Genomic DNA, 26,280 nt, shown 5'->3' on the forward strand with positions numbered 1-26,280 from the left:
TTGTACTGGTTTAGATCAGGTGTGCACTGGTTAAAATCAGGTGTGGACTGGTTTAGATCCGGTTTGGACTGGTTTAGATCTGGTGTGCACTGGTTTAGATCAGGTGTGGACTGTTTTAGATCCGGTTTGGACTGGTTTAGATCAGGTGTGGACTGGTTTAGATCCGGTTTGGACTGGTTTAGATCTGGTGTGCACTGGTTTAGATCAGGTGTGGACTGGTTTAGATCCGGTTTGGACTGGTTTATATCTGGTGTGCACTGGTTTAGATCAGGTGTGGACTGGTTTAGATCCGGTTTGGACTGGTTTAGATCTGGTGTGCACTGGTTTAGATCAGGTGTGGACTGGTTAAAATCAGGTTTGTACTGGTTTAGATCCGGTTTGGACTGGTTTAGATCTGGTGTGCACTGGTTTAGATCAGGTGTGGACTGGTTTAGATCAGGTGTGGACTGGTTTAGATCCGGTGTGGACTGGTTTAGATCAGTTTTGTACCGGGTTATGTCTGGTGTGGACTGGTTTAGATCAGGTTTGAACTGGTTTAGATCATGTTTAGACTGGTTTAGATCAGGTTTGTACTGGTTTAAATCCAGTGTGGACTGGTTTAGATCAGGTGTGGACTGATTTTGATCAGGTTTTGATTGGTTGAGTGTGTTTTGACTGATTAGTACAGGTTGGTACTTTTACCATAAACACCTTGCTCAACCGTTTGCTAGAGGTCTGTAATTTTAAAACTAAGAGGTTTAGCAAAACATTTTTATTATTATTTTTGTTTGTTCCCCAAATGGTATGGAAATACTGTTTTAAAGATAACACATTTTTGAGGGTTAAGAGGAAACTACATTCATGCCTTTCTTTCTTATGGAAATATCATCTTGGCCACTAACTGTCCAGGGTATACAATGCTTTGTGCTGTTTTGTTTTTGTTTTGAAAATGGTAGAACAGGGCTGCTCGCCATTTTAGTGCCCTGAGCAGATATATTTGCCGGTCTGAACTTATGTTTGCTGATGATTGTTTTACATTTTGTCTGTTGAATGAACGAGGAGATGTGTGGATCTCTGGCCACGTTGGCGCACATTTCTTTACTCTCCTTTTGTTATTTTGTTCTTTTTCTCTCAGATTGATTTAATGCAAACTAGAGGAAGAACAAACATACATTTCCATTAGGTTACTTGTATGTGCAGGTGTTTTCCAAACATGAATAAATACGCCTCATTCTGATCTCGGCACAGTCATGAATGATTGAGAGAGGAAGATTGTGTTCGATCTTTTGCATTGTCTTTCGAATTGATTGCAAACGTTACATGACTTGGTGGATGGGTTGCATGTTTGGTCTAGTTCTTCACAATTGCTGGTTCAGCCTCGTTTCAGACTGCGTTTAGTCCTTATTTAGTCCCTGATTTAAATGCTGTTCTGACTGTACTCACGGTTTAGTGCTGGTTCAGTTCCATAAACATTTCTGATTTGATCAACGGTGCACATTCCTCAAATTTAAGAAATAAACCATAAAAGAAAACACTGACGTCCAAACCTCTATGGCCCCGATGGCACATGCATCCAGTATTAAAGTGCATTTCCCCCCTCCCGCTGTCACCTGGGCCCCTCCTGCTCACTCAGCGGGACGTGGTTATTCTTAGAGCTGACTTCACCTGCAGTCAGTATCCACCAGCAAAACTGTCACTCAGCGTTAAACTCACACTTAACCAGGCTACAGGGGAAATATGCAGCTGTGCGGGATTAGAAAACGTGGTTACTGGTGCCACTTACCACCAGAAAATGTTGTTTTCCCCCATATTGTTATTTAAATCTGTCCCACTCAATTTGATTTTTCTATTTATGTGCATTTAGGAGCACTCCTCCCACCACTGCCTTGACTATATAGATAAAAATAAATAATCTTTCAGCCCAATTGTGTCCTAATCCGTTACGTGCGCCTCTCAACCAATCACTCCAATCAGTCTTCCTTGGGCTTCAGAAACAGAACAATTTGGGCACAAAATAACCTAAAAATACATTGAGTACCATTAAGTGCAGTTGTTGTGAGAGAAGTGGCCTAAATTAATAATGTGGGCCTACATGTTCATTTGATGCTGTTGGGGTATTAACCCTTAACCCTCGCCTTCACTGAGCGCAGTCTCTCCAGTTTGACATTACCCAAATGTAAGAGCAAAAAAGTGGCAAAAGAGCAACAAAAACGCGCCGGAAAAGCAACATTAACACAATTAAAAAAGGAACAAAAGCATGTGATGAAAAAGTGACAGAAAAGCAATTAAAAAAGATGACAACACAGCAAAAACACTTGGAAAGGCGACAAAAACATGCTGGAAAAGAAACAATAACACAACAAAAAAGTGACAAAAACATGATTGTCAAGAGTGATGAAAAAGCAACAAAAAAATCAACAATAAAGCCACAAAATGAGGTTTTTACTGGCCGATAGGCTGGGAACTCTCCAGTCCAGAACTTTTTGGATTTGGGTAAAAGTGAACTGGAGAAAATGTGCTCGGCTAAGGCGGGGGGTTAAGAGGTTAAGCAAAATCGACTTTTTAGAGTTTCTCACCATCAAAAACATACCTGGAGTCGCGTTTCGAGCAGCGAGCACATCTTTGAGTGTCTTTGGATCTTCTCTAGTGGCTATTCTTAGCACTGCTGCACCAGCTCCCAAAAAGCTCATCCTGAGGACTTTTTTGCATGCGCAAATTATACACCAATTTATGTCAAATATGGTTCACAAAGCAGCAAGTGTAGTGAGCACTTCTCCTTTGTCAAGAGAATCCATCCCCCTCACAGCTGTGGCATATCAAATATTGCACAGATGCCTTAGGCTGTCTACAATGAAAGGACACTCTGAAATGTAAAGTTTTGCTTTATTGAGGGGGGGTGGGTCGGAGGAGGTCAGAAAGACAGTCAGTATCAGGTGGAATTTTCCATGACATGTTACCCGTTGAGCCTGTTTGGGATGCTCTGGATTGGCGTATGCAGCACAACAATGTACTGTACTTTCTTCAGTGTAATGTCACCCTTTGAGGTCTGTTAGATGCATAGAACTGTCTGTATACTGTATGCATCCATGTTGTATCGTATGTAATGTTGTCTAATTCAGCAAGCAGCTGTGAGCCCAAGACAAATTTCCAATAAGGGACAATAAAGTTTAATCTAATCAATGTGAAACACTGTGTGACTCTGCATTCACACCAAGCGAAAATATTTCACTTTCCATCGCTCGGCTTGTTCTGCTTCCTTTCTTGAGCCCTCCATGTGCAGGAGCACATGTAGGTGGGGTTTGAGATGCAGCTGAAGTGCATGAGCCAATTACGCACAGGTGTCTGTCAGATCTTGTTCTGTGGTTGGTGATCCCAACTGAGAATCGCTCTGTATTTGCATAGAGTTGGATTTCAACACAATACAAAATGCCGTCAGTGCTCTGGTCACCCACATCGCGCCACTCTCCTGTGTATTTCCGGTGGCCGCTTTCCGGTCACCAGCCAGCGTTGGCTTGCTTCGCTCTCGCCTCTTGACAGAGTAGTGCTCACTAACACAGATTTAGACAGATTTGTGAAAGTTATTTAGGAGAAATGGGTCAATTGTGTTTATAGAAAAAGTGCTACGTCTTTGAGCCCATGAAAAATTACAGCAAAAAGATATTCCCATATCCAGGAAAAGCTTTCCTCACCTCTCGATCTCTTGCTAAGCTTAATCCTTTCATCACAAAGTAAAAACACTCACCATAGTTTCACCACAGCCACACGGGCAAGATTGCGTGAAATTCAGGAAGTGAGACTACCGGATGTTTTCACCTGTTTTAGATCAATATTGTATTTTCTAACCAACGAAGTGCGAGACCGTGAGAAAGAGGTGTTACTCTCAAATATCTGCCATAAGCTGAATACTCTGTCTTTAAGTTCACTGTCAAATCTTTTAATTTAAAGATTATTTATTCATTCATTATTCATTATTTATTTATTGAAACAGGGACAATGTACAGAACCATTAGTCTTTACAAGAGGAGATGGTTTGTACCAGATTTAGCTCAGCAGCTATTTTCCATCCGCAGTCCCTGGACAGGTGTGAACATAAAGCATTACAATTACAATCTATAAATCCAATCTATAATAAGATCACTGTATAAAATACATTCTATGCTTTTCCTAAAAGTGTACACACAACAACAACAAAACTAAACAATCTCTATAGTTTACAATACATTCATTAATGCTGACATGACTGATGATCTAAAATGTAAATTTTCAAATTTCTAGTAAAACTATTAAAATCCACAGACAGTTTCAAACTGTCTGGAAGTTCGTTCCACTGTTTAATGGAGTGAAACGAGAAGGCACATTGTGCAAAGGCCGACGATCTTTTTGGTATGACACAGTTTTTGTTTGCAGTGGATCGAGTAGTTCTTGTATTTTGCTCAGAACAAAGTCTGACAAAGTTCTTCAGTGGTGGTGGTGCTGCGTTATTGGTGATTTTGAATATAGTTCTTAGATTATTGTATAAAATGAGATTGTCAAAACTGAGCAGTTTGTACTTACTCAGGATATTGCAATGATGATGATGAAGTGGTTTTTTATCGAGTGCTTTTAAAGCCTGATTATACACGGATCTTAATGGTTTGAGTGTGGTCTCCTTTGCCTGTGACCAGCTGGATAAACAGTAAGTAAAGTGAGGGATTATCATGGCGTTGAAATAAGTGAAAGCCGCCGCGACTGTCAGGCTGTTCCTCATATGTTTTAGAGAGGAAATATTATATTTAATTGTGTTGGTTAGTTTTTTAATATGCTTTTTGAACGTCAGAGTTTGGTCTAAATAGAGCCCTAAGTATTTGAAATTGCAAATCAGCGGATGGTGAATGTATTGCTGAAGTAATGGTCGTGAACACAGTTTTTAGGATGCTTTTGAAACTAAGTCCTTGTGCACCTAAAAAATGTAGTCTTCCAAGCCCATCAGCCGTTTCCATCTTCTGCTCATCTACCCTTCCAATGTCAAATCCCCAAAGAGATGTTTACAACCACTTCATCGTCTAAGCTCCAAACTTTATCTACAAACTTTACATTGCATCGACCAGACATATTGGTCTCGCAGCAGCTCGGGGGACCTTCACTGACCTCATTTGCCTCAGAAGACCATATCCTTTCCAGGAACTAGTCGTCAACACATGCTGCGCTCTGTGGTATTAAATTTAGTCCTGGAGGGATAACAACCCGCTAAGACTTCCAACCAGACCACAAGTGTTAATTAGGTCGGGTTTAGTGGCCTACTTACTAAAACCAGCCTGTATTATCTGCCCTCTCCTGCTCCGGGAGTCTCAAAGGGGGATGTTGAGGTTAAGAACCGTATTATGTGGATAGGGTGACCTTCACCGCTGGTTGCTTCCTTGCATTTTATTATGTTTATGCTGATTCCAGGGTTAATGAGTGTTTAATGGCTATTGGACATAAGTACAGCTTCTTTTGACAAGGGCTGGGTACCGTGAAACGACCGGTATGGTATTGAACAAAAGTTTAGGTCCTTACTGATATGGAAAAATAAAAGTATCGAAAGGGAACAATTTTTTATCCCTGTTGGGTTCAGGGACAGCATTAAAGGAAGTTACTTGGTTGTTTCAGCTCAAACAAATGATACAAATGTAAACATTATTGTTCTGTTTTATGGTTCGTAAACCAAGTATCGTTAAAGTACGGGTATCGAAAGAAAAAAAAAATTATGGTACCCAGGCTTATACTTTTGACTGTACCTGAAGGCTTTGATTAAAACCTTTTTGTCAAATGTATACTCTCTAGTGGTTTGCATTGTTTTAAAGCAGTGGTTCTCAACCTGGGGGTCGGGACCCCCAAGGGGGTCGCCAGATCATGTAGATAAAAAATATGACCACATCACTCCTGAGCTTGCATCTCTTCATTGGCTCCCTGTTGGATTTAGAATACATTTTAAAATCCTCTTGTTTGTTTTTAAATGTCTAAATGGATTAGCTCCACCTTATTTGTCAGAGTTGATATCTTTGCACAGTCCTGTCAGAGCTCTGAGGTCCGCTGAACAATATCTTCTTGACCATCCCAGGTCGAAGCGGAAGAGCAGAGGGGACAGAGCCTTCGCTGTAGCCGGCCCTAAATTGTGGAATTCTCTCCCTTTACACATTAGAACTGCCACATCTTTGGAGAGTTTCAAGCGCTCGCTGAAGACTCACTTTTTTGCACTGGCCTTCGGCACGAGCTGAGCTGAGCATTTTCTCGTGTTGATTTTATTTTCTATTTGTATTAAATGTTGACAGTGGCTGCTGTTTGTAAATGTGCTCTTTAAATAAATTTGACCTTGACCTTGACCTATATATTTTATAATTTTATTGGGGCATGTGTGTGTTATTTTTTTCAAAGTGCCATCATTTGTTCTTAATTTGATCATTTATTTAGCCATAGTTTTTTTCCCCTTTGTTTTTTAATAAATAAATACAGGATTTTGTCCCCGTCTCCCATGATGTGACCCGGACAGGGGTCACGAGCCCAGTTAACTGTTATAATGGGGGTCGTGGCTCCAAAAGGTTGAGAACCACTGTTTTAAAGGAATGTTGTGCTTTGTTATTGATGCATAGTAACACTTGATAATAGTATATGTCTAGACAAAACCTCCCGGATAAAGTAAGATATTGAAAAAGTCGTAGACAAGGCCCCAAAGAGCTTATTCAAAATCAAGGTTAAAAAAAAAAAATGTGTGAAAGTGTGTGAGCTGTATGAATGAAACGGTAGCCATCTTCAAACATACCGCCACTTTTCAATCCCGGGGGAGATATTGCACGGAAATCAATCTAAAACAAATGATTGTGTCTCTCGGTGCCACTCAAATTTTTCAACCATTCTCGCGGAAAAACTGCACAGAGCAGAAAAGGGTTTGCGCTGAAACCTCTCCGTCCGACTGAAGTTATTTCTGGCAAGATGCAAATGCCATGAGCCAGTATGGAGCTGTGTGATGGCACACCAGCTGGCAGACCCACCACACCCCAGGGGGCGGCGCTGAGGCAGGAGGTTAGTCTAAACACGCCTGAGAGGACGAGGACCGGGTGTGAGCGACATCAGGCGTAAAGACACGCTCCAGATGCAAAAAATACCAGATGGAGGTACAGAAGTAATGATATCCAGAAGTGCGCGAAACTAAATATATGGCCCTAAATATAAACTGTCGGTGCACTTCATGTTCTCTCTTTGGGTAAACAGTTGCCTCATAATAATAATAATGCATTTCTCTTCTAAAATGACTTACCAAGTTAAAAATCCAACGTGATCCCAAAGTCCCTACAGCAAATATAAACTTACCCTTGGCATCCATCTATGTTCTTTTGCCATGTGGTGTAACATCCATATCACTCTCCACACTCTGTAGTGGTAAGTAATGTTGCCAGATGGAGTGCCATCACACAGCCCCATACTGGCTCATGGCATTTGCATCTTCCCAATAATAACTTAAGTAGGTCGGAGAGGTTCTGGCGCAAACATTTTTTTTTTTCCACTTTTGCAAAATCTTGGTGGCACGCCACATTGTAAATCTGAGTGACATTGAGAGACTTTTTTAGATTGATCTTTGTTGCCCCAAAAAGGAGGAGGGCAACAAACATTTACAAGGACGGAACACACCCCACTGTTTGAGCGTCTTCTCTCAGGCAAATGCTTTAGAGTGTCAAAGACTCACACCAGCAGATTGAGGAACAGTTTCTACCACCCAACTGTTACCTGCGTCATGCCTTAATAGCGCCACATTGTAGCTGCTACTTCTGTTTTTGTCTGTGAGTGGTTTCATTATTATTTATTACTGAGACTTTGAGAGCCATACAAGTTTTATTATACCCTTGTGTATAATGACAAATAAAGCATTATATTCTATTCTATTCAGACACAACTGTACTGGTGCCAATCCGTGCCATGAGCTCCTTCGACGACCACCACCACCCAGTCACTCACACCCCATATTCATACTCAGGCAAATCGTTGCTCGGCCAGTCGTCCACTCCTGCTTTTAGAAGCAGGGCCGTCTGGAACTTTGCTAACAGCCAATCACATCTGGAAGAGTTTTGTATCGATCCAATCGCGGACCACGCTGTCGCGACATGAACTTAACCAGAATTTTCCTGTGTAGATGTCGATGCTTCCCTTTCCAAACGTACATCGATTGAAACAGCCGTTACGCACTGAATTCTCCTACGTTTTAAATCTGAACAGAGTTGCTAATGACTCCTTGTATGCTTAAAGGTGCATTATGGGAAAACAAAACGCACACTTGATTTTTGTGCGTAATTGACCTGTTTGTGACCCAATGAATGAGCATGGTGCCTTTACTTTCCATCACGGTTTACTGCTCCAGGATCATTTGTTTTTTAGGTTTTCTGGTAAAACGGTCCTTTTGGAAACCCCCCTTTTGGAAAGACAATTTTGCGTGGAGCATCATAGAGGCCACTGTGATGGGAATTAAAGATACCACTGGATCACTAAAAGCTCAAATATACACAAACAAAAAGTTTTGTTTTTCACATAAAAATTCTTCAGGCAAAAACAACACATCGTTCACGTTTTTCTGGATGATGCTTCGTAAAACCATGTTAATCTCCTTCTCAAAATAAGCTGCTTGCTTCATTTTTGGCTTTTCACTGATTGGTTAATACGTTTGTCAATCATGGACATCAGGAATTCAATTCATCTTTGTAAAGATATAGGAAAAACGTATATTCTGGCTGGCCGGCCAAAGGGTGGGTGAAGTGTCACGATGACAATATCAATGTGTTGGAACTGGATTTGAACTGCTGGTCTGTTGGTACTGCGTCATCACAAGTATCTGTCTATCAACTTCTGGGAGAGACTGTGTATCGTAAATATGATTCGTCCTTCCCAGTAATTACCCTGATGTTCTTTAGCTAAGTTAAAATTCCAATACCTGTTTGGATGCACTGAATCAAAGCAAAGCATTGCTGTAGTTAATTCTTCCTTCTCTGTCTTCTCTTCTGTCAATCTTGCACCCATCGAAACACATTATCTTAGGCACAGACTCACACTAAGTGCTTTGTATAGAATAGGAAAACCACTTTAGTCGACCGGCCAGGTGGTAACATCCTTAGCAGGTGTGAAAACCGCATTTGCAGGTGTTTTTGTCACTAAAGCAGACGCCAGGACTGATGTCAGGAGCTGGGTTTTGTTAAACGGACAGCTCCAGAGTGAGAGACCCAGGAGAGGGGCATCTCTGCGTCTCTCTGTATCGTGTTCTGTCTTTGATGCTGTGAAGACATGAGTCATCAGACAGATACAGCAGCTCCTACGTTTATGGGTCACCGCTTTGAAAAGTTCCACCAGTAAATGCTTCACTCCGGACTTCAGGAACGAAGCCAAGGAGGTTTTATAAGACGACGTTACTCATACCAGTTTATTAAATATAATGGTTTTATATGGTGACTCATACGCACCTCATATATCCAGGCCAATATGGTACTGTTCCTAAGAAAGAATCATGGCTTTCAAATACACAGTCGATTTCTCCTCGTTGATGTCTTGTTTGTTCATTTTGTGGAAGCGCTCGGTCGTACAGGAGGTTTCCATCGTCGACAAAAGTGCTCCAGCCGTCATATGTTGTGGGCTGATTTAGTGTCAGGAATGTTTTGCCTCTCAGCTCAAGAAGCTTCGTTAGCAATAAACAAACTTTGGCAGCAGATTTTAGACTAACACGGATGTTGTAGGGAGGGGGTTTCGTGCTTCCACTGATGAAAAATCCAACTTCACGTTATGTTCCAGCATTCAGCAACATTGAATTGAATAAACCTTATTGTCCCTCATGGAGAAATTTCTTCTGGGCACATAGTGCAGGTGCAGCTGGCAACATATGATACAAAAACGGACACAAGCCAGTGCAAATGAAATCCTTGACTGCCAATGACGTCTATAGGCGTCAATTAAAATCCGAGCGTTGACTGCCAATAACATCTACAGACGTCAATTAGGTTTTTCAATGGGAACGGCTGCAGCAAAGCCTTGAGCATGTCTGGTGTTAAAATCTTTGTTGTGCTGCCTAATGCTGCCACCTAGTGACTCAATAAAAGAACTACAAGTTATTTCATTGAGTCACTAGGTGGCAGCATTGCTCTTTCGTTTTCTCAGTTTTTTGGCCAGACAACAGTATTTTGGGTGATTTCACCTGTTTTCTACGGACAATTACTAAAGAATGGAAAGAGGTACAAACAAACCTTTTTTTAGATGAAAGAAGAGAGTCTAATCTTTCTTTTGGTGGGTTTCGTGTTGACATAGACCTAGACCTACATTTTCTGTGGGTCTTGGAAAAAACAGTCAATATCCTGAAAAACTTCTGGCAGTCTCTGCTCTCTGATTTGAAAATGGCTGGCAGTCAATGAGTTAATATAAAATTGGTAATGCAGACTTTGACAATGTGACATTTAGGAACAAAAAACTCATCAGCCAACTGACCGTGGTGCCCTGTTTCCCCCGGTGGTCCATACACCATCATCAGACTTGTGCCAATCATTTCAAGTCTCAAATTGCCTTCACTCTGATGCTCTAGGCCACTCAATGCAATTACATTTTTTGTTTTGTTTACACCCTTTCAAACATAATATAAACCCAGTTCTTGTTATCTTGAGCTCAACTTTGTACATTTGTCCAATGACAAATAAAGCAATTACTTACTTCATAAACTTTTTACACTTTCTAAATAGCACAAAGAGATTGTGTTCAAGTGTTGAGTTTTGCCTTCAGTGATCCTCTGAAACGGTACTCCGCCTCCTGGGTTTGTCCCTGTTTCAGAGCGTGATGTCCCGCACTGGTCAGCTCCTCCACTTCCTCCTTCCTCCTGCGCAGCTCCCTCCGCTCCTCCTGCTCCTTCTCATCTTCATCTCCGTGCTCCTCCTTCTCCCCTGGCTCTGACGCCATTCTTCACCTGAGGGTCACCTGTGAAACTCCACCTTAAAGTTGAGCCAGGAATTAGAAAAACACAACAGTCTTTCACCATCTTCTGGGAGGAGTGTAGCAGACGAATATAATCCATCTTATTCTCCAGAACAATAGTTGGGCTTCGCTGTGAGTCTTGCCTAGATACCTCCTTGTTTGCCCTTTTTTTTTATTTCCTGTTGCGTCTCTTGTTATGGCTCCACTGTGCTGCAGGTGTGGGGGGCTATTTGTGACTCTTCTGTGTTTCAGAAGAAGAAATGTGTAGGTCTCAAATGTCTTTAGCTCAACAGCTAGCTGCTGTTTCCTTCAGGGCCATTAAGAACTCTCTGCAGTAAAAAAAATCCACTCAACCTTACACCACTTACGACAAGATACGTGCTGCTCCTGCTAATATATCTGCTCACGTCCACAAATACAACTGTGAGAATAGCAAAGGAAACCTCTATTTATAAACTGTATCTCTCTACAAATGGCCTTGCTTGTCTGATTCTCGGGTGAAACGAGTGACTATAAACTGCACAGTGAATCAACTCGTCGGTAAATGTCAGCAGTTCTCCGTGGTGCTGTTCATGTTATAAATACTTCTGGTCTGGAACTCCTCATCTCTGATTCTCTGCCATTGATTAACGGCCCTAACCTTTTAACTTGACTTTTTGTCACAACCACAACACGCCCTAAGCGATTGGGTCTGAGAACAAATCTATAACAGACAATTATTTATTCTGTCTAAATAGACCTCAGGGTTTCATCAAACATGCTCACTTCTTCCATTAAGCAAGCTATGATTTATCTTTTTACTATCAACGTTTATTAATGGAATTAAAAGGTTTAAAATAATCATTGCATTCATCCAGGTCAATTAACTCCACATTTCTGTACTCAGGGTTTGGAGAATCACCCAGTTCTCGTCAAATGCCAAAATAAAGTTGATTTAGTACTTGTTACAGGAGTGTGCACTATTTGAATTCTGACCGTTTGACCTTAAAAGCATCGAAGGAGACAATGATATTTTCCTCAAGACTTACAAAGGTTTACAAAAGTTCTGGCTGTACTAGGCTTGGGCGATATATCGTTTATCGTTTGATATTATCCAAATTGTTGTTTGGACGATATGCAAACTTGGAATGTCGAATATTTTATAAATTGTACAATCCGACCCTCGAAACATGTAAAGAGATCAGTGAATGAGCCATGAAGTCTTACCTGTGCAATGTCGCTCCTTTTACGGGCAATGTTCACATCACAGGTTGAAGGAATGATCCAAAAGCGTAAAGAGAAAGCCGGTGGAATGTAACCGATTGATGAAGTCGCTCCTTTGTGAGTCTCATTCTTCCGCTACTGGATCTTTATTTGGCGATGATATGCTTTAACCTGACAGGTGGCGTTAGTGTGAAGCGCTTTTGTTTCAGCGCAAACTTCGAGGAGCATGGGGGCAGAAACTTAATAAATTAAATAATCCAAGCGTCATTTGTCATTTCCCTCTGAGCCTCGTTTAGTTCTGTATTTTATCAGTTGTGTGGACTCAGAGGCTTCACACCCCCTAAGCTGCACATTGCCAAATCACATGGTACTGAACTTCTAAAAATGTTGGTGCAGATGCAAACAAGAAACTTCATCATCTCCAGAAGCGTCGTCTGTTGCACTAAAGGTCTTCGTTTTGGGCAGCAGCTATTTAATTGCCATATTTTTTGTCGCATTTTCGTCCTCGTTTTGGTCACCGTTTTGATGCTGTTTTTCAATAAGCTTTTAGGTTTGTTTATGCCAAGCTGGAGAAAGTGTGCTCGATGTAGGTGGGGGTTAAGCTCTAAAACATTAAATCTTCTTCCTCTATGTGGAGTTCGAGCCGATATGGGGAAGATTCTCCGGACTTTGGAAATGGCTGGACGAAAGCTTACTTTATCTTTACTTGTGTAGTTTTGCGTTGCTGGAGCTCTTTGTTGGCATTAACTTCCCAAAATGGAATAAGCCAGGAGAACTTAGCCTCATGTGTCTCACCTATTAATTACGGAATGCATTTAGCCCATTTTAGATCTTTTAGTAAATACCTTGTCTCATTCTAATTACTATTAAGATACTATATCGTGCCCAGTCAAACCTATTGCACCATGTTGCGACAATGTCTTCACCCTCTTGAACTTCTCCTTTGTGTGATCATTGAAGTCTTATTTCTTTCTCATATAAACCTGCATTTACCCACCATTCTCTGCTTTCTGAGCTGTTAAACACATTTGGGTTCATAATTATAATCGCTAATTTTCTCCCGAGCTACATCTTCCTTCAGTCGCCCTCCATCAACAGCGTCTAAATAAGTTCCCCTGCATATAGAACATGTACTCTATGGACATAATTATCCCTCACCATATGTTAACACAGGAGCATATGGGGTGTCCAACAGTGCGGCAGATGACTTCGACTGCCGCTCACGCTATAGACGACACATTACAGCCAACGTTGTGGGGGATGTGGGGGGCAATGAACGTTCAGTGTTCACTATAGAGCTCGATGCTGAGTTGCAGTAGTGAGGAAATGTCTTTTAAATGGGGTGTAATTTCAAATCTATGAATAAATAAACTTTCGATTTTAAGGGTAAGAGTTGTTTTATCGGGAACCATGCAGCATTTGAGAAGTGGCTTTGTACAAACACGCAAGGCCAAATAATACTCCAATTCAAATGAAAGTTGTTCCGCCATATTATTACTCAAGTGTTCGGGGGAAGCAAGTACAAGCTGCTTCAAATACGAATAATGCGCCCGAACTCACCACCTGCATAGAAACACGATGGGGACAAACCTTCCTCTTTGTCGCGAGTAGTTGACAGCTAACATACACCTGCACACTGCCCCCTTCAGTCCTGGAGTGTGCATTGCGGCTTTTAAATGGGATAAAACATGCAGACAACTTTACTTAAAGCAGTACTAAGTAACTTGTTTACCTTAATAAATCCTTTTCGTAGTCCCTCTGGGGGTAATACAAGTGTTAATGGGATGATCGGGTGGTCTTTTATCTCCCCCGGTGTCTCAGGCCAGAAAACCACGCTTGCAGCTTTTCCTGCTTCGACCCGGAGGCGCAATACACACTATTGGAATCACGAACAAGAAGCTAACAGGCTAACGGGCAAAGCTAGCTGCGGGCTAGCGCCACACAGTATATACAGCCAAGTTCAAGTGAAATAAAATATCTCCATTGTGTAATTGGATGTACAATATCCCTCTCTCCCTTTGTTTTTTCTGTCAGCGTAGTATTTACTCTCACGGACAATTAAGGAGTAAAAAAAAACGTACCATGCTACGACACCAGCAGTGACGCTTATGGCCTCTAGAGGCATGAGTTACTTGCAGTTACTTACTGCTTTAAAGTGCATATGACACATTAGACACATTTTTGCTGAAACATAGTTTACACAATTATGTTTAAGATTTTGCTGGGGGGAAAAAAAATCCCAGTTTTCTTTAGTTTTACAATTTTGGGACGTTTGTAGTTTCACTTTCTTATTGGACACTGACAGGAAGTGACATAGCTAGAGGCAAACAATTTTAAACTGTTGCCGTGCCGACCATGTTACGTCAATGGGAAATGAGTGAGTCGAATTGCTATGGAACTTTACCTCTAGTTAGTGTCACTTCCTGTCAGCACCTTAAAAATTCAAATAAAAATAACTTTTCTACCCAACATTCATTAAATTGCAGCTTCACAGAAAAAAAAACTGATTTTGTCCATTTAACAAGTTATATTTTCAAAAGCATCAAAACCTCTCACATGCACTTTAAAGTAATATATATGTTTTATTATATATACATTTTCAAATCTAGTGTAGGAAATGTTCTCAACAGCTGAAGTAAAGGACTGATCGTCTAAAACTCTACTTATGTACAGTACCTATATCTAAATTGACATCGATACGGACCACTTTCTTTTTTTTCCCCCAACCTCGTTTCTATTCAAGCGGAGCAGCTCTGCTCGCTTCTGCCCTCCATCCGTTGATTTAACGCACCTGTAAAGCACATTATTGAGAAAGGAAATCGTTTCTTCATGATATACTGTTTTTTAATTGTGCATTTCTAATATAATAATGACCCAGATTAGCGTAACAGATCCTGTAAACATAATAAGGCTTTTTTTGGGGAGGATGTTTATTGACAATAAGATTTGCAATGAATGTTTCAAGACCAAGATTCAGTTCACACACCAATTATGAACATGTCCAGGAATAGCGAAGAGAGGACTGATATTGCTAAACTAATACAATAATTACATTTCAGAACATGTTTGTTTTTATACATGATCAATTCCAACGGAGAACAGTATATTAACTACTGCGATGCGGTAACTGTATAAATTTAACTGCAATTAATTGTGCTGCTGTAACGTGACATTGCCAGCCAGGACACAATCTAAAGGCCGCCATATATCCATAAATTAGCTTCCCTTTGCGTCCTCCTCAAAGGCCTTCCGTACATGCCATTAGCATTGAACCATCTCTCTCACACACCGTGACCTTTCAGTATCCGCAGTGTTGCGTGCACCGCTCCCTCGAGATGCTCTTTCTCTCAAGAATCCGCTTTTGCAATCCTCCGAGTGCCGCCATCTGCTTGTTTTCCTCCGGGGCCTGATAGCGTTTGAATGTTCTGTAAATATTGCTATCTCTAAAGCGGTTGGTTTTTGTGGTCCGCAGCTGATCCAGACGCTGAAGAGGCTGATGAGACCCTCCGCGGTGGAATTCAAGTCTCCGCTCGAGCTGTCGGCGCAGGGTGAGCCAACGCAACACAGCAGGACAGGCTTTTTCTCATCACGGCCGAACAAGCACATCTGTCATGAGGGAAATAACATGGAGATTCTCGGTGGAAATGAGGGGGATTAATTGATTCGCAGTCGAGCAGCTGTTTGGAAGTCAAAAATGCACGATAAAATGCACTGCTTGGCCAGAAGCAAAAAGAAAGTTGCCACTTCGGGCAGGTCGGAGTTCAGCAAGAACGACCGTGTTATTCCATCATTCTTCCCTGATGGAACAAACATTCTAAGATGACAATGCAAAGGAATGTGCCGGGATTTTTTCTTGGAGCCATTCTGCGTAGCTTTTCAGCTCATTAAAAAGGAGAAAATACAAGCATTAATTACAGTAGCAGGACATCACCGACCGCTGCTTTGCTTTGACACAGATAGCTAAAGGTTTAATAGACCTGCAAACAAGGACATCTTCTGTCAACTTGATCTTTTTAAGCAATTTTGTTTAGCTGTTTATTTGAGACTGAAAGGGCCGCTCTCCCATGGCAGGCTCACATTAATTTCCTCGTTTATATCCTGCTGCCTTGTGTTTATTTAACTTTATTTACCTCATTGTGAGCTAAACCATGTCTGTGTCCCGAGAGAAAGAGATGTAGCCAACAGCCGGACGGCACTCACTCGGCGGTAGTTGTAGGGCTGTGCAATTAATCGAAATTCGATTATTCGATTATTACACTAAACATTTACAAAATTAGCACAATTAAAAAAAACGTTTTTATTTTATTATTCAAAAAACACAACGACAAACAAACAATGCGCAACAATTTCAACAGTTACAATACATTTGACAAACTAACACCAAGACAGGATTACAAAGCAGCACAAAATAAAGTACAGGCTTGACTAGACAGACAAAACAGCACTTCAGCTCAAAAAAAAAAAAATAGTATTAGCTTTAGTAAATGATGATGAGGATGTTCATCTTTTTAACTTGTTATAGAAAAAACTATTACTAGGATGCACTCCCGCCTGTCCATCCAAAGCGATCTCACGAAGCAAAGCAAACTTGCATTATTTCAGGCCACAGGGATTATTTTCCCTTCGCATTTCACGTGCCAGGGCTCATGCTTTTGCTTTTTGACATAAAAACAAACAGCGCTGTGTGATGATGTCATCAGGCCGCACTGCTCAGTTTACTTGCGCAGGTGTGAGGGCTGGCCACCAGGGGGCAGGTGTGAAACAGAGACCTCTCCTCAATCAAGGCATGCTTGAAATCATTTGTACTTTTATGTGTTCAGAAAACAGAACATTTTCAGCATAGTTTTTTTGATTAATAAATAATTGAAATAAAGCTTCTATTTTAAAAAGGCAACAAATAATCGTGATTTCAATTATGATTATTATTTTTTCAATAATCGAGCAGCCCTAGGTAATTGCGTAACACGATCCAACCAAGTTTCAAGTTTCAAGTTTAATGGTTTTGTATAGCCCAATATCACAACAGAAGTCGCCTCACAGCTGCACCGAACATTAAGGCAATAAAACAGAGCAATAAATATGACAATTAAAAGTTCAGGTGAATCCAGGCAAATATAATGTCCAATAGGAGGCAGCGACGAGTGGCGTGGGTGTCCACCGTCCTTACACTCTCCAGCACGGCAAGGAAAAACTCAAAAACCCGGCAGGAGAAAAGAGAAACTTTGGGGAGAACCACAGAAGGAGAGATCCACTCCCATGGACGGACAGGCTATAGAGACCCAGGGCCGAAGGATCCCTCAGCAGACGGGCCAAGATCACAGACCGTCCAGTCCTCAGATTCCAGAATGCAGGGTTCCTCCGTTCACCCAGGTTACTCCGTTCGATCTAGACAGGGACTCCCGAGAGGGAGTGGGACAGGAGACACCATGTGAATAGTGATGAACAGACTACAGATAAATTAAATATCGTATCATGATAAGACAAAGTCTGCAGTAAGAAGAAGAGGATAGCGCTCAGTGGACCGTACTTCCCACAGCAGTGTTCCTCCTAAGGCAGCTTTACTTCAGGCTGTGGGTTAGAGCTTTACCTAACTGACCTGATTATAAGCTAATTCGAAGAGGTACGTTTTGAGCCTAGTCTTAAATATAGGGACTGTGTCTGCTTCTTTAACGTGGGCTGGGAGTTTATTCCATAAAACCGGAGCTTGGTAGCTAAAGGCTGCCAAACCAAAAACACATGTTCCCCCCCACTCCTCCACAACCGCTCTCCCTAGCCCTTGCCCCTTCCCGGTCGCGGATTCTGGTTGGAGGAAAAAGGCTGTTCCACATAACATCGCCCTTGGCCATGAGTGTTTCTCCAGCCCACGTCCTCCCGACTTAAATGCACCAAAGTCGGTTGGCTGCAAAATCTCACAAGGCGCTCCTTCTTCTACTCGCAAAATGTTACGCTATAATCTGCGTTTAGAAACACAAGCTCGGGCCCCTAGCCTGTTTACGTTCCTCTCTGTGGCTTTGAAGCTCTCATATGGTCCCAAAAGTCAACTCGTCAAGCGCTAATGCCCTCCTTCTCCTGCTCCAAAGTCCATAAAGCCTCATCACACACGCTCCTAACCAACTTTAGTGCTAGCAAATATTCTTAACTTATATCTCCTCATGTCGAGCTGTCGCCAAAGCGAGCTAATCACTGACAAACACACCTCAGAATCAGCACCCATGCACTGTGTAAACTCGAGTACATTCTAGCATTGATTTATTCCCCCCCCCCCCTCTCTCTCTCTCTCTCTGCGCCACTAACTGAATGCTAATAGCCCACATTAGTCAATGCCAGGAGCGGCTGCAGTGAAGAGGCCTATTTCACTGACTAAAGAAGCGTGCGGGTGTGGTGCATCGCTCATCTCTCCAACCACATCGGAGTCAGGATCATAATTGTACAATCAAAATGTCATTATGTCTCCGAGTTTACCTGCTCTGCCCTGACCCAGCAGATACAGCAGATTTCAAGGCGAAAGATAACACGGTTTAGGTTAAAGCCATGGATGTGTCATTGTCAGAGAAGTTGTAATGAGACAATGACAAAACATCCCGTAAAATAGAAGTCATTTGGTTTGAAAGTACATAGATTTAAGCAAGGTAAATAAACTTGTAGAGCGTTTACCGCATTAGAACAGGCTCGGCAAATGGCACTGCACGAGAACAAATCAGTCGGTGCGGGCCAAATCATTTGTCTCCAGAAAATAAAACTACTGCGACTATGTCTTTTTTAGAGGGAAATTGAGGCACTTTTTCTCCTGTGCTGCATATTATTAGCGAGTTGTAAATCCAAAGTTACTCTGATGCTTGAAAACAATCAGCCCAGTGGACGCTTATAGTATAAACATTAAAGGGTCACGCTGAGGGCTTTATACTACGAAGCTGGCTGAAAATTGTTCTTCTAACCGGGGTCGACAAACCCAGACGTGGAGCTTTGGATCGGTGGTACGATCTGTTTCGTTTACGGTGGGTTTCTTTGAGGATTTGTGAGCGCTTTTATGTGGAACAGGTCAGCTTCATCTGAAATCAAAATCTATCATATGGTTAGATGAAGATTTGATGTGGCAGGAAAACGTCATGTCAGCAATACCTTACCATGGACTGTCAGCTCTTTTTTAAAGTAAGTCCAGTTGTGTTGATTCACCCCTTTTGTTTGAGTTGATTAACTACCTGGATGACTGAGAAACTACATTGTCTTACCATAGAAAGGCTGTCAGTGGCTAGATGCAAGTTGACCATTTTATACTCACTACTGCCACCTCAGGTCATACGTGCACCTGCACCTTCTACATTAAGATCGTGCATGACGGCAGTTCGGACCAGAAGTAGCAACTTTTTGAGTGACAGTGCAGGATTTTAGAGGCAGTTGTGATGAACAAGTCTGAGCTCATTCTACACCTTGGAACATTGCTGGGACATGTAGGGGAAGGAACATACTTAATTTTAACATTTTTAAAAGAATTTGTTCGTGATAATTTGAATTTAAATACACAAAGTTTAGGAGTTTTTACATGAGTGAATGTGTTGCAAATTAGATTAGCCTATTTATGGAGTCTTGACCCTACTACAGAGCTAGATACAGACGGCATGTTTGGAATCGCCCATTTACAGTAAATGGTCATGTATGATGTAGTCAGAGGGGGAAAACAAGGAAGGGAATTAGTCTGAACTTTCTGAATTATAAAAAAAAATGTTTACTAATCAAAAAGACAGACATGGAGACATGGAGAGGAGCAAAGTGGTTCAACAGCCCATAAATACTTAAAAAACAGACAATGCTAACCAGGAAGCTAGTGAAGCTAACGTTAGCTTCATACTACGTTTGCTAATGAGTGACATATTTCGCATCTACTGATCAAGTTGCTGTGAAAAAACATCCATGGCATTTTGGCTTGACCTTATTGGTGCCAGAAAATGGCTAAAAATTGTAAAAAATGGTGAATGAGGAGAGGTTTTGGCCAGGCCACGCCCCCTTGTTTGACGCGTTACCGTCTGTTTCTATGCTATGGTCTCACCGCATGACCCAGTGTGATAAATGGAGATTCTTTTAGACTGTGATTCTCCTGTCACGCAAACATTTCTACAGGTCTGGATCATTTACATTTGTCCCAAACATGTCCCAATTTTCGTCCGTTCACACTGGTTTCAGCCTGACATGTATTTCGGAAATGAAATACATGTCAGGCTGAGGAATTGCTATGAACTTTTGTAAATGTCCAACTTTTACTCGGTTAATAAATTGCTGACTGCTTGGAACCGTTCCTAATTTATATCCTAACCTATGGGTTAGGCCACATCTCGCTCGGATTTTCAGTGCCTTCCCTTGTATAAGTTCCACTAATATATCTACTTTATATTTTAATTGAAGCCTTCTGTGCCAAATTGAATATGACACTTTTTGAGATATAGGGTGGAAACATTAATCCTGTCTTAGCTGCCAGATATGAATTATGAATGAACCAACTCTTACCCCTACTTAAAGCTTGTCCAGACTACTTCAGTAGCCCTCATGGTCACGCTCTCACACTTTTTGCCCCATACGGCGGCGGAGTGCACTCGTACTTCCACACTTCAGCTACCCAGATCTTTAAACCCATTAATGATCCTTGTAAGGAGGTTTGAATGTCAAATATTTGGTTAAGAAAATAGGTCAAGCACATGTTCGGCCTTTTTCACAGAATCCCTGTGGAGAAATCAACATCCCAGCGACGTTAATAGTAAAACATCCCACAGGTTTCACAAGAGGAGCTCAGCAGGACCATTATCGACGTGGTTTGTCCTGGATTCATAACAAAGTGCTATTGAATTTGCATCCTCAGGCACTGTTTTAAATACAACGTGCTAACAGCAGCCGGGCACAGATAACCTGGCAACCCTTTTAGAGTCCAATTAGTGATGATACTTGACGTGTGCGTGGTATCAAGGGATTGTAGTATCGTCACAACATCTCGAAATCTGATGTTATCGGATAAATGCTACAACCGCTGGGCATTCGAAGCGCTTTTTACATCATGGAACTGCCCCCCCATTCACACAAGGGGCTGCAAGCACAGATTGGTACCAAATAATGTCCACAGATATGAGGTAAACATGTTCAAATACTGGCTTTACTGATAATCTCAATGTTGATTTATTACACAGTCTTAAAACATTTTACGTCATATAAAGGTTGTTTGTTTTGGTTCTCAAGATTATCAATAATAAAGCAGACTGAGCCCCACGCTTAGGGCTGTTAGATCCGATGGTCTTGGCCAGTCCAGGACTTCCAAGAGGTTCTAAATTGACTTAAGTAGGTTAGGTTCCTCATCCAAATCCATTCTTTGATTACGCACTGCAAAAATAGCATTTTCTGTTACGCAGTGCACCTATTTACTTATTTTTGTTAAAGAAGTGCTAAGCTTTTTTACCTTAATGAATCCCTTTCGTAGCCCCTCTGGGCTTAATACAAGTGTTAATGGGAAGATTGGAGGGTCTTTCATCTCCCCCGGTGTCTCTGGCCAAAAAACCACAATGGCAACTTTCCCTGCACAGGGTCGGAGTCACCAATACACACTAATGGAATCGCGAAGAAGAAGTTAACCGGCTAACCGGCAAAGCTAACTGCGGGCTAGCGCCACAGTATTTACAGCCAAGTTTGAGTGAAAAAAATTATATCCATTGTGTAATTGGATGTACAATATCCCTCTGTCCCTGTGTCTTTTCTGTCAGTGTAGTGTTTACTCTCATGAACAATTAATGAGTAAAAAAACACAACATGCAATGACACCTGCAGTGGCGCTTATGGCCTCTAGGGGCATGAGTTACTTAGTACTGCTTTAAAGGGACTTTAAGGGAATTTTGAACCTTTTTAGTCAAAATGTGTCGAAATGTGTATTTTTACGTTCGTCAATCGACTACATGGGTTGACCATACACAACATCAACGGATCATAATATGGCAGATTTTTTCACAAATGAGTACTTTTACAACATAGTTTTATGGGGCAAAAATGATTTTACCGTACAAAAAAAAATTCAGGTGTAGCTCCTTTAACATTACTAACCTCTTATCAGTAAAGGTCTCTTGAGACTATGTAAACTGAGCACATAGTTGGCCACTCATGAGAAAAGAATAATAAAGGGATTCTCTTCTATACTTCCACAAGAACCAGCCGTTATCCATCCATCCATTTTTTTCCACAAACTCATACTTGTGTGCTCAAATCCTGCCAAAATCCAAGTCCAGTTGCAGTTGTAATGCCTTTTGTTAAACCACTTCACACCCAACAAACAATACCTTTAATGTGATTAACACGCATGCTACTGCCAAATGTTGAAGAGGTTATTCTTTGTTGCCTCTGTGATTGCAAACGTGTGGGATGTGTTTTATTTTCTCCATCCAAATGCGCGATCTTCCAGATTCACAAAATACCCCGCACATTAGCAGCTCCTAATTCCAGATTTCCATGTGTGTTTGCAAACGCCAAGCACTCCAAAGCGAAGGTGGTACTGACAGGGCCATTCTTCTTATCGACAGCGGCGGAGAGTGAGTGATGGCACAGTGACCCGTGAGCTATTGAACTCTGTGTAGTGTCAGAAAACAGTCCCTCTCGCTCCCGACAATACGCGCTCAGCAATCGAAGTCAAAGTCAATACCTCCTGTCGATATACTCTGCCACGACCGACGGAGCAACGCGCCATCAGCAGAAAGTCTATTATCCAAAGAGAAGGAGGAGACGAGGCGTGGACAGGGCAAACAGAGAGATTTGTTCGCTTGGGAAATTGAAATGTTGCCTTTTCAAATGTCCATAAACCATTGGATCCCCTGAGGATAACGTTTGCTTTCTGCTTGACACCATTTCCATAGTCAAAAGATACAGCTCTCTAGTGGCAAGGCACGTTTATTTGTAGAGCACGATTCATACACAAGGCATTTCGAAGAGTTTTGTTTTCCTTTAGACTTTGCCAACACTACACAGTTCAAGCAGCGATGGGTTCCTATTCAGCAAAATGTATGTTCGGAGATTTGTAATTTAGCGGCAAAATCCGCAGTATCAGGACCAAAATAACCCTAAAAGTAACTGGATTATGACCAATGTAAACAAGTCCATTAACACGACTTGCATTCACATACGGTTGTGCTGTTTTCTTCTGTTTCTGCTCAGGCAAAGAGATGATCGAGACATACTTCGACTTCCGCCTGTTCCGTCTGTGGAAGAGCCGCCAACACTCCAAACTGCTGGACTACGACGACCTCTTGTGACCGCGCTGACCTCACGATGGGCCTCGCGTCGCCCGGTTTTCCTCTGGAGTGATCCTGCGACCCCCCCCACACCCCCCTGCTCTGATAGACAGAGGGGACTTTGGTCGGAGCGCCCCCTCCCTGTGTCGGACGTCCCACTTTAGCTGGCTTCGAGCAGTAGAGCCACGGCGTTCCGACGGGACTGATCGAGCGTGCGGTTACTCTCCATTACCTACCCAAGATGGCGGAAGGAGTTAGCGGACCAGTTAGCTTGACACTCTCTACCTTGTTTTAGCGTAGTAGAAGTTTAGCGGCGAGTGGAATGAGTTGAAAGACTATTCTTCTTTGTTTCAGGAGGAATTTTGCGTTTTTTTGAGCTGTGACGATTTGGGCTCAGTGCAAAAGGGTTAGTTATTATCGACTTGTATGTACATTAACAAGTGCTTTCTAGAGCATTAGCGATTACAAATCCAGCATCTCTTTCTGTATTTTCCTCGTGTAATTTTACTTAGGCGTGATGCTGTATTGAACACAGCTTTTTGGAAACATTCAAATCGGTGTAATAGTATTTCGTACAGACTTTTTTCCTCGTAATAACTCAGGTGAAATTTTCTCGTTTGATAAGAAATTACTCGCGGTACTTAAGGCGGCGTAACTGTAGATCCCACTCCAGGGCCTTCATAGACGTTCACGGTCAGGGATGGTGTTTAGCCTTTCAATAAACTGTAGCCTTTCTCATGCATGGAAATCAAAACGTTCGCGTTAGTGCATTAGCATTAGCATTAGCGCCATTCCGACCGCTAACACGCCACAGCGCTAGTGTTTCTTTCTTGAATTGTCGGCGACAGCGGGTCACACCTTTTTATAGCTGTGTGTTTGCATGCAGAAGCCGGTTCATATGTCCTCTATGGAGCAGACGAAATGGCTTCAAGATTCAATAACTTGATATTTATTTTTCATCGTTGGGGAGATGTTGTTCTGAAGTAGCAATTTGGTGGTATCCGTCTTATCGATTTAGGATTTTAGTCTAATTTACCTTTAGCATATTTGTGCTAATCACACTTATTGTATGTATTTTCATGAAAAGAGTAATAATTTTATAGAAGTAACAAAACTAATAGGGTCAGTGTCAGTAGCCATATAAAAACCTACGTATTTCATGTAGTTTTGGAAAGACCGTGCAGTGCTTTCACACACTCTACTTCTATGAATAGTGATTTGACAAAATATCCTATTCAGGTTCCCGTTTTTAAATTTCAACTTACAGAATCATAGAAAGGTTAAACAACGTTATATTTATGCCAATCAAGGCCTTGAAATAGTTACTGTGAGCTAACTGTCCAAAATGGCAACATGGAGTGTTGATTATTTAATAAATAAATACAATTAAATGGTAGCCTAAATACCATAATGTTCTTAGATTATACAAGCTATCATGGTAGGAACACTATTCTTGCAGCCATATATGGAGGAAAGCCTTTCTACGGTTTCTGTTAATAATTCTGTTTATTCTCATGTTTATACAAGTCTATTTGTAGAGGCTTCCTTTTTTGACAAATGCTGTGGCTCTTCTTTTATTCAAAGTAAAGGAAAATGTTCTGGGTGATTATAAAAAATAAATATTAGTCCCAGATTGCTGTGAGCTTATTACAGACATTTATATAATAAATTATACAATTTAGTAAGTCTATTAATGTAAGCGCATAGCAAACAACAGGGCTCGAGTTGGTCCTGACACATACTCGATTTTGGAGGCTTTTCATACAAATGTTTCTGTTGATTTTTTTATTGGAAAAGGGAAAAAAAACTGCATAGTATTGTTGTGAACTTTGGTGGTGTTTTGTGAATTTAGGAAACAAATGTCTTGAGCTTTAGGCTATAGGTTTAGTTAAAGGGTGGTATAAAGATGAGCTACCTGGCTTTATAACTTTAGCCTTTTTTTGCAATACCTTGCACAATACATGTACATTTACACTCAAATCGTCTAGTGATGTTTTAACTCATTTTGAGCGTTTAAATGTATCGTCTTTTCACTTAACCACTAACACTCAGAAATATAGTCAGTTTTTCATAATCGAAGCCATTTCTGTGCAGCATTTAAGCTTGCACTCTTGAATAAGTGTAGCGTTGTATACAGTGTAGTGGTTTACACTTTTCAACATAATGATGTCGTCCATTTTTTGATATTTAGTATAATATAGCGGCAGAGGTGGGTAGAAAGGCCAAACAATCGGAGAGTTACTTTAAAATGGTATAAGCCAACAACTCAAGTGGGAAGGCAGGATTGACCCACACGATCAGGCCTAATCGAGTGACATAAAGACAATAAAGTAAGGTTAACTAAGTGCTACTGAGTACACTGGAAACAAATGAGAGATGCACCGATCAGCTGGGGCTGCCTATATCCGGTATTAACCGATACCGAGAGGCTTTTTTTTTTTTTTTTAAGTGGTCTGTGTAAAAGTGAATGTCCCTCTTTTCTCCAGTGTGAGATCAATATAGATATCAATTATATCAATCAATAAACTAGTGGAAAAACATCACACAAGGTTCACTGAACTTTTCACTAAATCCTTGCGTAGGCTTTAGGTTGCATTAATAACAACTCCCATAAAATGATCATTTACAACTTGTGCATAATACTGTAAATTAGAGAAGTTATTCTTTAACAGCAAGCATTTCATTTACAGAAATACAAACTTGAACACTCATGCAGCTGTCTATTTTATTAAATAAGTTGATTTACGTGATCCAATTGTAATTTCTGTCCCAGCTTTGATTAGTTGGCGTTAGCATTAGCATGCTGCTGCTAGCGATTACATACTGTTGCTAGCCATGGCATTTTACGCAGCGATTAAACATTATGCTGAGTTATTTGCGGAGCTTAAAAGCAACTCAGAGA

The 26,280-nt window shown here is 41.3% G+C and overlaps 1 protein-coding gene across 1 annotated transcript in view; it reads left to right on the top strand.

Moving 5' to 3' along the window:
* nsmfb (NMDA receptor synaptonuclear signaling and neuronal migration factor b) overlaps positions 1–25,677 on the top strand; it is an 85,384-nt gene extending 59,707 nt beyond the window's left edge. The window contains exons 14-15 of the mRNA XM_079572533.1: positions 15,602–15,677; positions 23,302–25,677. Of these exons, the coding sequence (XP_079428659.1) occupies positions 15,602–15,677; positions 23,302–23,399 (174 nt within the window). The 3' untranslated portion in view covers positions 23,400–25,677. The remainder of the gene's footprint in view (positions 1–15,601; positions 15,678–23,301) is intronic.
* Positions 25,678–26,280: the final 603 nt, after the last annotated feature.

This window comes from Gobius niger (genome assembly GCF_951799975.1).
Source record: "Gobius niger genome assembly, chromosome: 1".
NCBI lineage: Eukaryota > Metazoa > Chordata > Actinopteri > Gobiiformes > Gobiidae > Gobius > Gobius niger.